This window comes from Podarcis melisellensis (assembly GCF_964234715.1).
Source record: "Podarcis melisellensis genome assembly, chromosome: 7".
NCBI lineage: Eukaryota > Metazoa > Chordata > Lepidosauria > Squamata > Lacertidae > Podarcis > Podarcis melisellensis.
The window spans coordinates 29,764,579-29,780,662 of record NC_138539.1 but is presented as its reverse complement, the minus strand read 5'-3'; the positions used below and the strand labels follow the sequence as shown (position 1 = coordinate 29,780,662).

Genomic DNA, 16,084 nt, shown 5'->3' with positions numbered 1-16,084 from the left:
GCACTATTTTTCGGGAGAACATAGGCTTTATTAAGCTGTTTTGGCACAGGCTGGAGAAAGGATGTGGAAAGTGTTTCAGCCAAGGTTGCATTTCCTTTGGCTAACTTCCTGGGAGGGTACCACATGCTAGGGGGAGGTGGAGCCCAAGGCAAAAGTAAGCAGGTCACTGAATGTGAATTTTACCTTCGCACAATAGGCTGGTTTCCACCCATGCATGCACACATCTTTATCCTCCATCCAGGCAGGTAAAAGGCCTTATCAGATTTCAGGGACACATTCCAGTCATGCAAAAACACTTGAGCAGAAGGTGCAGCAGGGCTGGTCGTGGAGAAGTGTGGGCTGGGAAGGGCAGACAGAGAGGCTAGTCCTCCCAGCCTGAGGTACCTGGTCTCTGGGTTAGAGTAAAGTAAGTTGAAGTATTAATTAACTCCAAAATGTGGCAAACGTCTACTGTGAATTCCTTTGTGATCCTTTGAATGGACATCTACCACCTTGGCTCTATTCAGAATTAGTTCAGTATTTATGAACATTCTCTGCAAATTCTTAGAAAGTCCTTTAATTCATACAGCTGACAAATGCAAGATGGTGCTTCTTTGAGAATCCACTGCCAAGCAGTGTAGACTCTGGCCCCAAATATCTGAAAGACCACCTCCTTCTCTAAAGACCCTCTTGGGTGTTGAGATTGGCAGATGGGGCCCTCTTGGTAGCTCCTCCACCCTCAGAGGTTTGGGATGGTGGCCTGGGAATGGGCATTCTTTGTGGTGGCCCCTAAGCTGTGGAATTCCCTCCCCACAGAACTGAGTCTGGCACCTTCATTATACAGCTTCTGGAGAATGCTGAAAACACACCTCTTTTCTCTGGTTTTTGAATCCTGAGGGTATATATTTTTAGGACCCATCTTATTTTTTGTGGTTGTAAATTGTTTAAAACTTTTTTAATATTGCGTTTTAATGTTGTAACAGAAGCCCTGGGGACATTACACTCTAGATAAATTTGTACCATGATGACCTAATTATGGGCACTGGTGATGTCTTTACCTCAAGCCAGGTTAAGAGTCTTTCCCTCTCTTCAGTGAACCCTGGGGGCTGTAGTCCTAAAGCAGGAACTAGGAATCTCTAACAGGGAATTATCAGCATCTTCACTAAACTACAATACCTAGGATTCTTTGAGAAAAGCCATGGAGACAGTTAAAGAGATAAGCTTGCAGCGTAAAAATGCCAGCTGTATTCCATGCTGATTGTCATCAAGATAACATATGCAAATTCATGCTGATATGCCAGCAAGAGGGTTTCAGCAAACAGTTGCTTTCATGTATTGCATTTGTTTGCTTCTAATTGATTCACTTGCAGTTGTTTTGTAATTGTATATGTTCTACGATTCTATGTACAGTATTTACCAATTTCTGATTAAAATGTAGCACACATTTGAAGTCAGCCTACCACAGGCTACAGTTAACATATCATAGCCTTAGGAGAACAGCACCCATGCTTCTCTGTTTAAATAACAGATGAGATCCTTAGTCTTAATAAGATGTAAATCACTTGCCTAGTCTGCAGCGAACACCTTTACATACAATTCTATCCCGTGTATCTTCAAGAAATTCAGGTATCGGTCGGTACCTGAGAGTGAAAAAAGGCATTGACAAGAATGAAGTTCTTTGAGAACTATGGATCCTTCTTCCAATTAGCACAGGGTGATACCTATCGTCACAACTCTATGATGTAGATTAGGCTGACAGGGTAACTGGACAAATGTAACCAAGTGAAAGCTTCTCAAGCAAAGTACAGTGGTACCTCGGGTTACATACGCTTCAGGTTACATACGCTTCAGGTTACAGACTCCGCTAACCCAGAAATAGTGCTCCAGGTTAAAAACTTTGCTTCAGAATAAGAACAGAAATCGTGATCCGGCGGCATGGCAGCAGCAGGAGGCCCCATTAGCTGAAGTGGTGCTTCAGGTTAAGAACAGTTTCAGGTTAAGTACTTAACCCGAGGTACCACTGTCATCAGTTTCCAGACTTGTAGAGCAGCCACCAAACAAGGCTCCTCTGTGCTCCCTTGTGTTGTTGTAGACTTGGATGTTGCATAAAGAGCTTGCCTGATGTCTGGGACTACAAGTATCAACTATCTTCTCCCATCTCTTGGACAGCTTTCATCCTGACATTTAGAAATGGATAATGAACAACAGTTTGTTTCCAGTATTCTCAAAATAGCCTAAGAAGAGTGCCTAGTCCAGTATTCTGGTTTCCAGAAATTTGCAGCCAGAATGCCTCAGGAGATTATGAAAATAAAGGCCATCAACTCAATATCCTTCCCCTGTTGTTCATTCCCACCATCAGAGGTTCACCACCTTGCTGCTTTTCAATCCTTGATTGCTGCATAGTTGCCTTGCTGATTTAAGAAGCAGCTTGAGTCCTTTGCTAGCATTCACTTCACTCACATAAGGACAACCATGCAAGGAAGGGGAGAGGCAGCCCTGCAAGCTCGGCCCCACTTATGCTGCATCACATCTGCATTGAAGGACATTCTTCCAAAGTGAGGAGGCTCTTTATCTTGTGGAAATTCCCTGCATGATGTAGAATCCTGTTTTAATCTCACTATGAATCCAAGTCACACCTATAACTCCATAGGCAGAGGAGGCGCCTGATTTCAGAAGAATGACCTTCAAGGGAAGGTCATGTGCTGGAGAACATGACATAGGATAAACCCTGCTGCTGGATCAGACCAAGGACCCATCTAGCTCAACACTCACTTCTCACAGTGGCCAACCAGATGCCATTGGAGAGCCCATAAGCAAAAGCTGAGCTGAAGAACACTCACCTCCCCACCTGCAATCTTCAGCAACTGATACTTAAGAACCATGCTATATCTGCCAGCACAGGGAGCAAGAAGGCTTGCCAAATGCATGATTTATTTATATATTTTATTTGTGAATCATTTCCCATGAGGCATCTTGAAGCAATTTGCAATATCATTGTAAAGCAATTTACAAGATAATTATATATTTGCCAACAGGATTCCTTGCTGGCCCTGCACCATAAGGTCCCAGGGCAGGTTATAAAAATACAATATTCATTGCATAAGTGAATTGAATGCCTGAACAGGCTTTTGGTGCCCCCGGGGCAAGGGCAGCTCAGAATTACAGTCGTTTTAGCTTTTTTTGCTCTTTAGGTGGCTTGACTGAAATGTAGGTAAATTCATTGTTTAAAGGATGCTTGCACACATTTGATCCCCCCTCCCTTTTTAAAAATTGATATCTATCTGGATGCAAATGCTAGGCGGCAGAGTCATACTCACTCTCAGTCACATCAAAAGCCAGTGCAAGAGCCCTTGCTTTCCTCTGGTGGAAAATAAAAGGCACAATTAAAATTTCATTTTGCATTAGTGTTTGCATTCGCTCAGCAAAACCGACACATTAACTCATGTTTGAGAAGTGAACATAACAATAATGAGTCTAGGAATGGATTCTCTGTAGCTTGTTCAAACAGAACTGCAGGAATGAAGATACTGTAAAATGGCAATTTCAAGCCTTCGGGGATATTATTACCTTTTGGCATCGGTAAGCAAGCAATATTAGTATTACCTTAATATATACCTCAGGATCAAATCCTGTAAGTGCAGGACAAATAATTCAGCTTGGCAAGGGGTCAACATGGAAATGACAGAATGGCATATCAATCAGATCTCTATCCAGTGGTTTTTTAGGCATCCAAAAGAAAAAGTACAATGCCCATATATCTGTGCTTATTTTTTGCAACCTTATAAGCATCATAAATCCAGTCCCTTAATTATCATTGTTAAGCACCCACCTGATCACTATGGCTTCTTTGGTCATTGTTTTCTCAACGGACACATACAAATTTCTGTTTTGAAGATTCATGCTGGGCAGTGCAAGAGAGCCATGGTGCAAGGATAAATTTCTGGCAGTAGTGATGATCTTCTGTCTGGCCCATGGACCAAATTAGGCTAGCCAGGCCTCCCCATTTGGCCTTCAAGACCATTTTGGCCAAGCCACACCCACATGCTTGACATGGGGCATATAAAGATGTGGTTCAGCTGAAAAAGGGCTTTGCCAGCACCACAAATCATCTGATAATCAGTGCCTGCAGAGCACCATTCCACTTCCCCACACGATTTGATTTCAAACCACACAAGCAAATAAAAACTGGTCACCTGGTTCCACTGTGATGTCAAGTCACTGACAGATGGGCAGCCCCACTCACCTGTCAAACTGGGCCCATGCGAGGTGGCGGAGTTAAGAGTCTAGCCTCTTGGCCAGATCCAGTTTCCCACCCCTAGCCTATGAAGAGTATTTGGAGTCCTGATGATAGCTATGTTTAGGTTGTCCAGCTAGCTGGGAGGTAACCAAACAGTCAGGATGTTTGGGCAGATGGACCTTGCAGCAAAGATATGTGCAGATTAGCATGTTGCTCAACAACTCGGCAGGAGCCTAAAGAGAGTTTATATGCTGCGGCATGCTCCTTGCTTCACCTTAATGGAAATGATTGACTACTAGTTGACTTCAGGACAGTACATCTTCACACAGTGCATAGTTAAACCATGGAACTCACTCCCACAGAAAGCAGTGATTGATGACAACCAACTTAGATGGCTTTAAGACTGGTATGACAGATGACACCTGTAGCATCAATTTCAGTTCTCCCAGATTCTCATATTCTCAAACGACAGCTCCCTCGGCCTGAAAAGCAAGATGAACTCTGCACCCCATAGTCGCCTTTGACTGGACTTAACCATCCAGGGGGCCTTTACATTTTACCTATTTTCAGTCAGCTCTCTGCATTTCTGCAGCAATCAGCATTAAAAAAATAATAATTCAATCCTTTTTGGATGCAGCTTTGACTAATATACATATTTTGCAAGTGGTTTTCCCTAATGGAGTGCATACTGTAAGAATGCACAGTCTGCAGCATGTAGATTGGTTGTGAGCCTGAATAATTCATCTTAGATTTATGTGAATCCACCTATAATAGTGAAAGTCAGTTGATTTTTAGCACTCACGTGGCTCTGGAGCCCAATCTACACTATACATTTAAGGCAGTATCATACCACTTTAAACAATCATGGCTTCCCCACCAAAAATCCTAGGCACTGTAGTTTGTTAAGAGTGCAGCAATCTGTTAGTAGAGCCCTATTTCCTTCACAGAGCTACAGCTGCCAGAGTGGTTTTACAATTAATCTCTCTTCCCTTCTTAAAGTACTATGATACTGCTTTAAATGTAGTGTACAGATGGGTCATTACATTCTTCTTTATCCCTGTTTTCTATGGTCAAAAGTATGGAAGACAAGTAGTAACTGAAGTGAAATATCCACCCCTGAATTACTGGGAAATGGTTACTCACATGTCTCCGGTACTCTGATTTTGTTCTTCTATATGGCAGAAAATTAACCTTGAGAAGAATGGCTATTCCATGTAGCTCTCTACTCCACCGTCTACTATATGTGCTAATTCCACATACCATTCTTTGAGATTACATGTGGTCCCAGGGTTAATGACTTGCCTTTGGATAATAGAATCATAGAAGAGTTGGAAGGGACCCTGAAGGCCACAGTGACATGAAGGTTCAAACCCCACTACTGTTATTAACTTATTATGCACCCATGAGCAAGTTGTGTCAAAAGGCCTAAGGCTGCAATCCGCAACAAAGCAGGACCCATTGAACTCCATGGGAACTGATTTCTTAGTATAAAAATGCATGGCCAGTCTCCTACTTGCGTTGTTGGGTGAATTGTGGCCTACTTCATGGTGTCGATCAGGGGTGGGGAACTGAAGGGCTGGATTTGAACAAGGCCAACCCTTCAAGAGTCCAATTCCCATAGTGGCAGGACCCAAGGTGGAAGTGGGTGTGGCTAAAGTACACAGGGCTGAAGACAAAGGGAGAATAACAATAAAAGAAGAAATGAAATGAAAAATTTAAATCACGTCTCTGAAAGAAGTGGGAGGGAGGGTCGCTAGCAACCAGGAAGTCTACTGACATCTACTGGAAGGAAATCAAGTCTCAGAAGAAGAAGAATAGAATATAGTAGTACAGGTTTGAACAACCAAGTTAGTCCATTCCCCTGCCAAAAGCAGCAGGGCATGGGTGGAGGAAAGGCCCCAAAACCAAACAGCACCTCAATTTCATCCAGATTCAAGGTGTTAAATGGACTGTCAAACCCCAGCTGCAATCAGGCGTGTTACATGAGCTGTGGGATGTTCCTTAATGCTCTAAGCGCAGGTGACATTAGGTGATGCTGGATGATTGACAGTTGTGGGAGGGCTGGAGGGTTTCCACTGCTGGTGCAGACAAATAAAAGAACATACATGTTGACTCCATCAGTTGTTAACAAAAGAAGAAGAAGAAACACAGTGCTTAACATCACTTCCCTTTGTGACCATTGCCTATTACTATTTTTTACAGTAGTTGTATTTTAACTGTCAGTCGAAGCAATCTAACCAAATAGTAGACATGGCAATGTTTTAAAAACTAGGGGAGGAAATATGAGGCTAATGCCTAGTTCTAGGATTTCTATTAATGTAATTTTTCCATAACCATTTATTCATTGTGGTTGATCAGAAGCGTGAAACTCCACATTGTGAATCACAAAGGGAACCAAATTAAGAAAGCTGCCCAGCAAATCTGTGTCGGCTTGACACTGAAAGAAAAATGCAGGCTTTACACCAGCAGCATATTTAGTACAAACCCAAAAGGCACACGGCATAGCTGAATCATTTAACCTTCAGGATTCGAGAAACTGCTTTTGCCAATGGAATGACCGAGGGATCAATGTAAATGCAGTTATGATGCACTAAAGGAAATACGACCCTCGCGTGGCCTGCATTTCATGCTCCATCTAATTTGAACCTCCTGCCTCTGCCTCTGCCTCTGCCTCTTGTGGCGTCTCTCCCAAAGCAGAAAATGAAATTGGATTCAGGGTCAGGAACTCAAATGCATCCTGAAAGCCTGCCTAAGCAGCAAAAGGCTCAGCAGCAGACAGCAAGGTGGGGCAGAGCCAGATTATGGTTTCCCCTTTGAGCCCGCTCACCACAAAGGAATCAGCTATGCCTGTATCTGTGTCAGCAGGTTCCAGGAACCCTCTTGGCTGAGAGATTTTGTGAGTGATCTGTGAGTTTGTTTGGGCCCTGGGTGAGAGGTGGGAGGCTGAGAGGTGCCGAGCGTGCCAAAATAAGGATTTTTATATCCATATTTATTCATTCATCATTTGTATTAATGGTTTTATTGTGCATTTTTGTAACGTGCTGCTGTTTCGTTTGCTGTACGCTGCTTAGATATATTTTATGAATTAAGTGGTACAGATGTCTAAATAAAATACATAAATAAGGCGGCCGAAAGGCGTTTTGTCTTTTGTCTCTAAATCATCCCTCCAGTGGTCTGCACTTTGTACCCTTCCTTAGATGTCTGTGCTTCCTGAAAACCCCACGACGTCCTCAGATGGGCTTTCTAGGAAGCTCAGAAAGATTGGGAGGCTGCCTACTCCTTGCCTGACAGCTGTCTAGTGTTTTCCTTTTAAAGAAATCTGCATGGAAAGACTTGGCTAAAAATTACAAGGAAGAAATTCCCTTAAAAATGAAATTGGTGAGTGCGCACTCACAGGTGCTCAGTAGACAGCTTCCCCATGTTCCAGTTAAAGCTCTGAATGAACCTCTCCCATGTGGCTCTGAGTGGTGATGTCTTTTATGAAATGGAGAGAGAATGTACAGTATTTTGAAGCAAAACAATGAAGCATAGAGGGGCCTTCTCACTCTGCTTTTATGATCACGGAATCCACAGCAAATTATGCTTTTCTTCCCTCCCTACATTAAAGTTGATCAGGCCATAGATGATAGATAGATGATAGATAGGATAAAATTTGTGCACAGGTATCCACAGTGTTTATTTTTACTGGGGCATCTGCAGGCATAGCAGTGTATGTCCATACATCCATCTCTGTAGGAAAAATTTAATCTGTAACCTCACAGAAAACATTTCAATTCTATTTTATAATCTCAAGTCCAAACTATGTTAAATATGTAGCTTGACATTGCATGATTCTTTTTAAAATTTTAAATAGCAACTGCTGGGAAGGGAGTTGAGCAAGATTGGACTGCAGTGAGTGAAACAAGCCAACTTCAAACAATGGATTATAAAGTCGGCTTGTTTCAACAATCCATAGTTCATATTAGCTGCAGTTTAGAAGCAAAGGTCTCTGAGCTTCTAGGTGCCATTCGAATGGAGAGAAAAGGAAGGGGTATGCAGAATCAAGGGTCACCACTGCCATAATAAACCGTAGTTTCTTGTAACATGCAGATGTAGCCACAGTACAGTTTTGCTGTGAGATTCTTCCAAAGTTACCTCCTACTGAGATTTCTCTGATGGGATTGTTTACATCCCATTCAGCTGCTACTTAGTTTTTAAAAGAATCACACAAACCCAGACTATACACATGCCATTTGGCCACCAGACCGTATGAAATAATACTAATAATACATTCAAAACCAAACAAGACAATCTCACTTGTTAGCTAAAATTTATATTTAGATCTACGGTGTATGTTTCATGCAGCATTATTTAAATGAAGTGCATTGTTATGCAGTTCATTCCTCAGATGTTTTGCATGCCACTCACAGCTTACTATATTTTACTTAAAGCCCTAGATTCAAAGAAATATGGACTTTGGACCTGCGTTTAGGCTCCCCATGTCATTTTGCAGAGCTCTTTTGACACTGACAGGAGTTTGTGACATGGCAGTGAGGTAGGGGATTGATGAGAATGCCACTTAGGGGGGTCTGAAGACACCTCAGCCATATGGATCCAGCACCACAGTGCCAACTATTCAAGTACTGAGACCTCCCCTCTTGTCTTTGTGAGTTTTCTTTGCATTTACATAAGCTGGACCTTGGAGGGGAGGTCTCAGTACTGTGGTGCTGGATCCTGGCTTCATAAATGCAGATTGGCATACATTATATGTTCCAATTTTTCTCCCCTCTCCACAGCAGAGAACTGGCCAATAAGAGCCATCAGAAAGACCTGTGCATAGATGCCAACTCCATATGGCTGAGGTGTCTTCAGACCCCCCCCTAAGTTTTTGGGATGGGGCTGAGCACCCCCCACCCCCATCTTGAAGGGCTGGGCTTCATGGTGGTGCACCTCACCTAGCCTCATTGCAGCAGTAGGCCTTGCTAGGCCTCATGTCGCACATCACATGTTTGCATGACAGCACACTGTGCATCATGTGTGTGACATCACACACGCATGACAGTCCCCCCCCCCAATGTTGGGCAGAATTTAGAACTTCTGGACCTACTTGAGAGCCTTGGGGAAGGAGAGGCTGAAGCAAGACTTCGTGGGGAGACTTTATTCTTTCACTTCTCATTGGAAATGAGAAGTTCTCAGTCTTTAACTGCCCATAAGCGAAAGACGATCCCTGATGGATGAGGAAAAAAGGCAGAAACTGCAGCCTTAGTCATATTTACTGCTACTGGAACGATGAGTGTGTGTGTTTATGTATGAGAGAGATCAAAGATTCTTCAATGCATAAGAAATTATTTTAAAAAGCCACCATTTATGAGAAATCTTTCATCTTCTTAGATATTTTTTACAAAGTTTTAGTTGAGCAATTCATTTTGCAGATCTACCAGCAACACTAATTGCCATTTAAATTAAACATTCTGTAAGACAGGAATCAGGAGAGGTGAAACAGATTAATACAGTCTCTTTCATTTCAGCCTACAAGGAAAAGATGAAGGAGCTGTCGATGCTTTCTTTGATCTGCTCCTGTTTTTACCCTGAACCTCGAAACCTGAACATATACACATATGATGGTAAGTAACTTTCAGTGGATATTCTTTGGTTTAGCAAAGGATTCCTTGGGCTGCCTTTTATAAGGGATGCTAACCCACCCTTATATAGTGTGTGTGTGTGTGTGTGTGTGTGTGTGTGTGTGTGTGTATTCTAATGTCTGTGGCAGCCCAAGAAGCCATGTGCATTATCTGTTGCCATTGATCTTTTATCAGCACAGATTACTAGCACAATATTGGATTGAAATGTTTAAACTTTTCCTTTACAGACATGGAAGTGAAACAGATCAATAAGCGTGCCTCTGGCCAAGCTTTTGAGCTGATCTTGAAGCCACCTTCTCCAGTCTCAGAAGCACCACGGACTTTAGCCTCTCCAAAGAAGAAAGATCTGTCCCTTGGAGAGATCCAGAAAAAGCTGGAAGCTGCAGAGGAGAGGAGAAAGGTATCTAGCCACTTACTTCACGGTCAAAACATGTAACTGGGAGGAAGAGAAGGGATCCATTCAAGTTAATCTACTTGCAATCCATGTAATTATTGACACCAAAAATGGTGCAGGAGCACTTACAAGTTATGCATTGCAAAAATGTTGTTGTTGTTGTTGTTGTTGTTGTTGTTGTTGTTGTTGTTGTTGTTCTTCTTCTTCTTCTTCTTCTTCTTCTTCTTCTTCTTCTTCTTCTTCTTCTTCTTCTTCTTCTTCTTCTGTGGCTCTCTCTGGGAATTGAAACTGTGAGGAAAGATGCAATTCTTCATTGCTTTCCTTAACACATAGTGCTCCACATTGAATCAATGAGCTGCTTCGTTTGCATAAATCTATGGTCTGTGTCTGAAAGCAGATGGAACTGTCACTTAAGAATAACCAAGCATATGACTCATTCAATGCTGAGCGGACAAGGCTCAGTGATACATGCTTTGCATGTAAAGTATCCCAGGTTCAAAACCCAGCATCTTCCAGGTTGAGCTAGGAAAAGACCCCACCCTAAAATCCCAGGCAATACTGAGCTAGATGGACCATAATCTGATATAGCATGACTGTTTAATGAGAACATTTCCAGTTGTTGCAGCATGAAAAGGGGCCTGAGCTGATGCTAACATGAATTTCTACTATGGCACATTCATTTCTGCAAACAGGCATCTTAAACCCCTCTTGATTTCTGTAACCTAGTTAAGATAAGGTCTTCAAAGGTCTCTTAAAAGTCTTGTGGCACTTTTAAGACTAGCAGATTTATTGTGGCATAAACTTTTTGTAGACCAGAGCCCACAGCGTCAGAAAACATATGTCATGGTAAATCTATTTGTGTCCAAGACTCCCATGGGATTCCTAGCTCTTTTGAGTTCTTACACTGTCCCCCAAAGGCAGGAGTGTGAAAGAACACTTCAAAATGAAGTTAGACACATAGGAGAGCCAATATTGTGTATGTGTGTGTACTATTGCTCTTACTGCTACTACTATGCTTTAAACAATTTAAATGTCGCCTAACTGCAATAGTCTCTAAGTGGTATACAGGAAATACAATTCAGAAAAGGTAAAAATCAGTCCCTACACATTCAAGAAATCAGTAGATCACTTGCTTTTTCACACATCCCAATCTTGTACCTAGTTTCTGATTCACATTCCTCCCCACTTAGATCAATAGCACTCACCTGTGTACAATTGGTATCAAGTTTACACCTGAAGAATACAGGCTTGCTTGCAGGTTACACTGAGCACAGGTGCAAGCCATCTCCACACAAGTACAAGTGGTTGTTTGGAAGACTCTCCGCTTGTTGATTTGTACGGCTCCACTGTTGGGTACACAGATTGCACACTCAGACACTACAAGTGAATAACTGTACAAGTGTACAGCTCAACTTTTTGTGTATACATATTGTTCACTTGCTTAATGTAGTGTGTGAACTCCCTGTCATGATACTCATGAACTATTTCAGATGTCAGGATAACCATGGCTTATTTCCCCTGCCATTTCCACCTCTGTCATAATTAGCTACAGTTTAGCTTGTCATCTAAACCCTGAATTGAAGCTTTAATGCATAGCTGTCAATGTTTCTCTTTTTTTAAGGGAAATTCCTTTATTCCAAATAGGATTCCTCGCAAAAAAAAGGGGAAAGTTGACAGCTGTGCTTTGGTGGTGCTATGTGGTTGGCTGTATCATTATTAGCCTCAGTGCCTGTAGTAGTATATTATTTCACATCCACCCCTCTCATTTTCAAGAACCACAAATAAAATCCATCCAAATATATGGTCCCCAATCCACTAAAAAAATGTATCTGAATATGAGTGAAAGGCAGAATTCATGCCATAGCATCTATTACCCAGTCCTTCCCCAACTGAGTGTCCTCCAAAAACTTTGGATAGCTGTGGCTGATGGGAGTTATAGTCCAAAAAATCTGGAGGGGATCACATTGGCGAAGGTTTCTATAACTGGGAGACTCAAAATACTTAGCTGTTAAACCAACTTCCAAGGTTTTAAAAGCAAAGATTGAGTTGTACAGTAGGATCTTCCTTAGCCAGAACATTAATATGAATTATATTCCAAAGGGATTCATATTCTTAGTAGCTTTTGGATTATGGTGCAGAAATTACATGTGATCCTATTAATGGATTTGCATTTATGTGAAAGGTAATTGGGAAGCCCCTGCTGTTTAACATTCCATAGAATTGGGGATACTGTTCACCCTTTTAAGTATTCATGCTGTCAGCTGCTCAGTGGCCATCGTCTGCTTGTTAATATCACTCACCATAATGACTATATGCAAAAGAATCTTCCACTTAATCATCAGCAAAATCTTCTCTGTTACAGCAGATGGGCAATGCCATCCCATTTCCTTTTCTAGTCTGTGAATGCAGAAGCTAAATAAACCTTTATTTTTAACCTTTATTTTAAAACAAGCCAGTGGGAAGGGGAGGTGTATGCCTCCTCCTTTGCTTCTTACTTAAATATACTAGAAGACTCTTCATGATCTCCTTTTCTGGTAGGTTCAGGGTTCTCAATGCAAAACAAGCATCTCTGCCCATGACCCGCTCTCTCAAAGTTTGTGTTTAATCTTAGAATTTATTGAGCTCAGATAGAGAATACAAACTTGCCCCACTATATAGTTACATGTACAGCTATGCTCAGATTCTTTTTGACTGTGGGGAAGAATACTTTGGGACTAGTTTAGGAGCTCATTCCTGACTCTGCAATTGATCAGCCTGGCCCAAGCCTCTAGTAAATTCAACAGTGTGGTGTGTTAGCTCAGTTCTGTGAGCAGCTCAGATCTTTCTGAGATCTTCTGAAGTGGAAATTGGCCCCTCGCAGTCTGAACCCATATTAAATCATTAATACAAGCAAGATAACACACACACACACACACACACACACAAACCAGTCTTAAAAACCACTAAGCATGCAGTAGTTGATGGAAATCACTGCACATATTAGTTCTCTCCTGGTGAGCTGACTGTATTCATTTCACATACCATGTGCAGGATTTTATTGTTTTCCTGCCATATTTAATGAGCAAACTAGACAAGACAGCAGGAGGTATAAAACTGGAGTTGGTAAGTGAGAGTAAATGCAATTATCATGGAGCAGGGAGATACAGTAACTGTATGCTTCCCCTGAAGGGCAAATAACAACTCTAGGGAGGATATGAATTGTAATAAGTGCATGAGGGAAAGGGTTAACTCTTCTCCCTCCAGTGCCATATTCCCATTATCTTTCTCCTTTTGAAAAACTGTAGGGGATTTAATCATGGACTTCTCACTGACTTATATCACTGGAACCCAATTCACATTCAGAGTAGTTAATGGCGATGTGTGTGTGTGTGTAAATACACAACTGAAGTGGTGTGTACACCAGGTGTGAGGAACCTTGGGCCTGCCAGATGTTGCTGAACTACACTTCCCATCAGTCCTAGCAAACATGGCCAATAATCAAGGCTGATGGGAATTGTAGTCCAGCGATTTCTGAGGAGCCAAAGGTTCCCAACCAGATGTCATCATCTGACACCAGTTCACAGGTTGTGTGAATCATCCCCCAGCTGACAGTAAAGGCCAGCTTCAGGACGGAAAATAACCTTGAGAATTTGGGTCATCCCCGTATGCTACCTTTAAATATTTAATCAATATTTAGATGAATAAAGTTAAATATGGAAAGTAAAAGAGATTTTTAAATGCAGATAGTTTTGTCCACCCGTTCAAAACAATCCAAACAGTAATGTAATAATACCTCTATTAAGGAGGAAAGCCAACAGTTAACTTCAATGGTGAAGGGATTGCCTTTTTGCTTAACAACATGCAGCAGTAAGAAGAGTCTTATAAAACTCAAAAGCTAGCTCTCAGTTTCTGTAACTTTTAGTGGGCAGTAATCAAGACAGTATGCTACCGCTAAAGTATCCAAGGGTTATAAACACATTCCAGCTCTTTAGTTAAGAAAAATTACTTTCGGTAACTCCTTGGGTTTGAAGCCAGATTAAACAACAAAACATTTGGGGCATTTTGAAATCGTGAATTCCGTAGGATATGGAGGAAATGTTAACTCCTGAGACAATCTTTAATCAAGTAAACAAATATGCTGTGAAATACATAACTTGAGTGAAATACAAAATGCACAGGCTGTGATCTAGCAGTGGCTCCCACCAGAGGAAGCCATTTCTGTTGATTTCTCTGCCTTCTGACAGCTCCCTTTGCCCCTTCCCAAAATAATGTACTCCAGAGGATAGGTGAACCCACTGAAACGATATAAGATGTGGTGCTAGACTGCAGAAGGAAGGGGGAGTTGGTGCATCAGAAGCATTACTCCCAATCAAAATGTAGTTTTTAAAGCAGCCCATAAAATTTGCCTACAATCCCATAGAACAACGAAAATAGAATGGCAGAATATTTGGAGGAGGTTCTGTTAGTAAGAGTGCTACTCAGGGATTCATGTTTGTCAGATGCTCTCAAAAATTTTCAGACATTTTTATTGGCATTTCAGACCAGAGGTGGGAGACCTCTGACCACATACCATTGGACTACAACTCCCATAATCCCTTATTACCCATGCCAGCTGTGGTTGATGGGAGTTGGAGTCCAACAGCATCTGGAAGGCCACACAGCTTCACCATCCTTGCTTTAGACAAACTGAAGTTCACACATTATCCTTCGAACCTTGGCTGAATGCTTTTCAAACAAACTATCCCTTTGGGTCTCTTTCTTTCCCCTTCCTTTCACAGTCCCAGGAGGCTGTGGTGCTGAAACAACTGGCGGAAAAGAGAGAACATGAACGAGAAGTCCTTCAGAAGGCTTTGGAGGAGAACAATAACTTCAGCAAAATGGCAGAGGAAAAACTGATACTGAAAATGGAACAGATCAAAGAAAACCGTGAAGCTAACTTAGCTGCTCTTATTGAACGCCTCCAGGAGAAGGTAACCAGGCTGAGATTATTTTAGGAGGGGGGAAGTGGTCATCTGTATTTCAATATGCATGATGGGCAATGCAGTCCAAAACATCTGGACTGAATTCATGTGACAGTTGACTCCATTTCCCCAGTGTTTCCCTAGCTATTAATTTCTGCATGGATTTGAGCGTTCACATGACGTAAAAGACACTTCTAGAAAACTAAAGGAATATAGTGCATGCTTAGTGCTGATTTCCATGTTATTTGATTCCAGAAAAAATCCATTTGCAGCCCTCTAAACCCAGAAAATCAGGGGAGTAAAGTGATGTAATTTGAGGTAGTTTGCCAGCATACAGTTCTTTCCTGCTGTATTCATGGGGGAATTATGCAGGAATAGAAGATGTATGTGCAAAAAGTGCAGGGTAGCATTTAGCACAACATGCCAGTTGTATCACTTAAAAAGCCACAGTTCCATAATGCATCAGGTACTGCAGTGCAAAAGGAGCGTCAGAAAATGGGACAGAAGTGCAGAGTATTATAATGAGAAAAACTAAACCAAGATGCCTTGTGTCTCAATGCAGCCTAGAGGGCACCAGGTTGGGAAAGGCTGCCCAGGTGCTAAAGGCGAAGAGAGAAACAGCCCAAGAAAGCTGTGCAGACATGGGGGAAATTCCCTCTGTTTTCCCCAGAAGGTGTAGGAAAGGGACCAAAGGCAGCAGACATGCTTTCAGCTTATTTCCTGCCTCAGTCTAAAGGTGATGTCTCAAAGATGTCATAACTTTTTTTCAGATGGATTCAGAGATAAGCGTGCAAAGATGGCATGTGGTGTGGAAGCACAATCATGTCTGCTTACCTCCTACCCTCTCAGGTGTGCCTAGCCTGACTCTAATGCAGGGCAGCCAGCTCCCACCAGGCAGCATGACCAATAATGA

General features: G+C 42.0%; 1 protein-coding gene across 1 annotated transcript in view; it reads left to right on the top strand.

The window, feature by feature from the left end:
* Nucleotides 1-16,084, top strand: part of STMN2 (stathmin 2) — a 31,467-nt gene that overhangs the window by 13,268 nt on the left and 2,115 nt on the right. Inside the window, exons 2-4 of the mRNA XM_081919896.1 lie at nt 9,724-9,819; nt 10,065-10,237; nt 14,989-15,180. Coding sequence (XP_081776022.1) covers nt 9,724-9,819; nt 10,065-10,237; nt 14,989-15,180 — 461 coding nt within the window. The remainder of the gene's footprint in view (nt 1-9,723; nt 9,820-10,064; nt 10,238-14,988; nt 15,181-16,084) is intronic.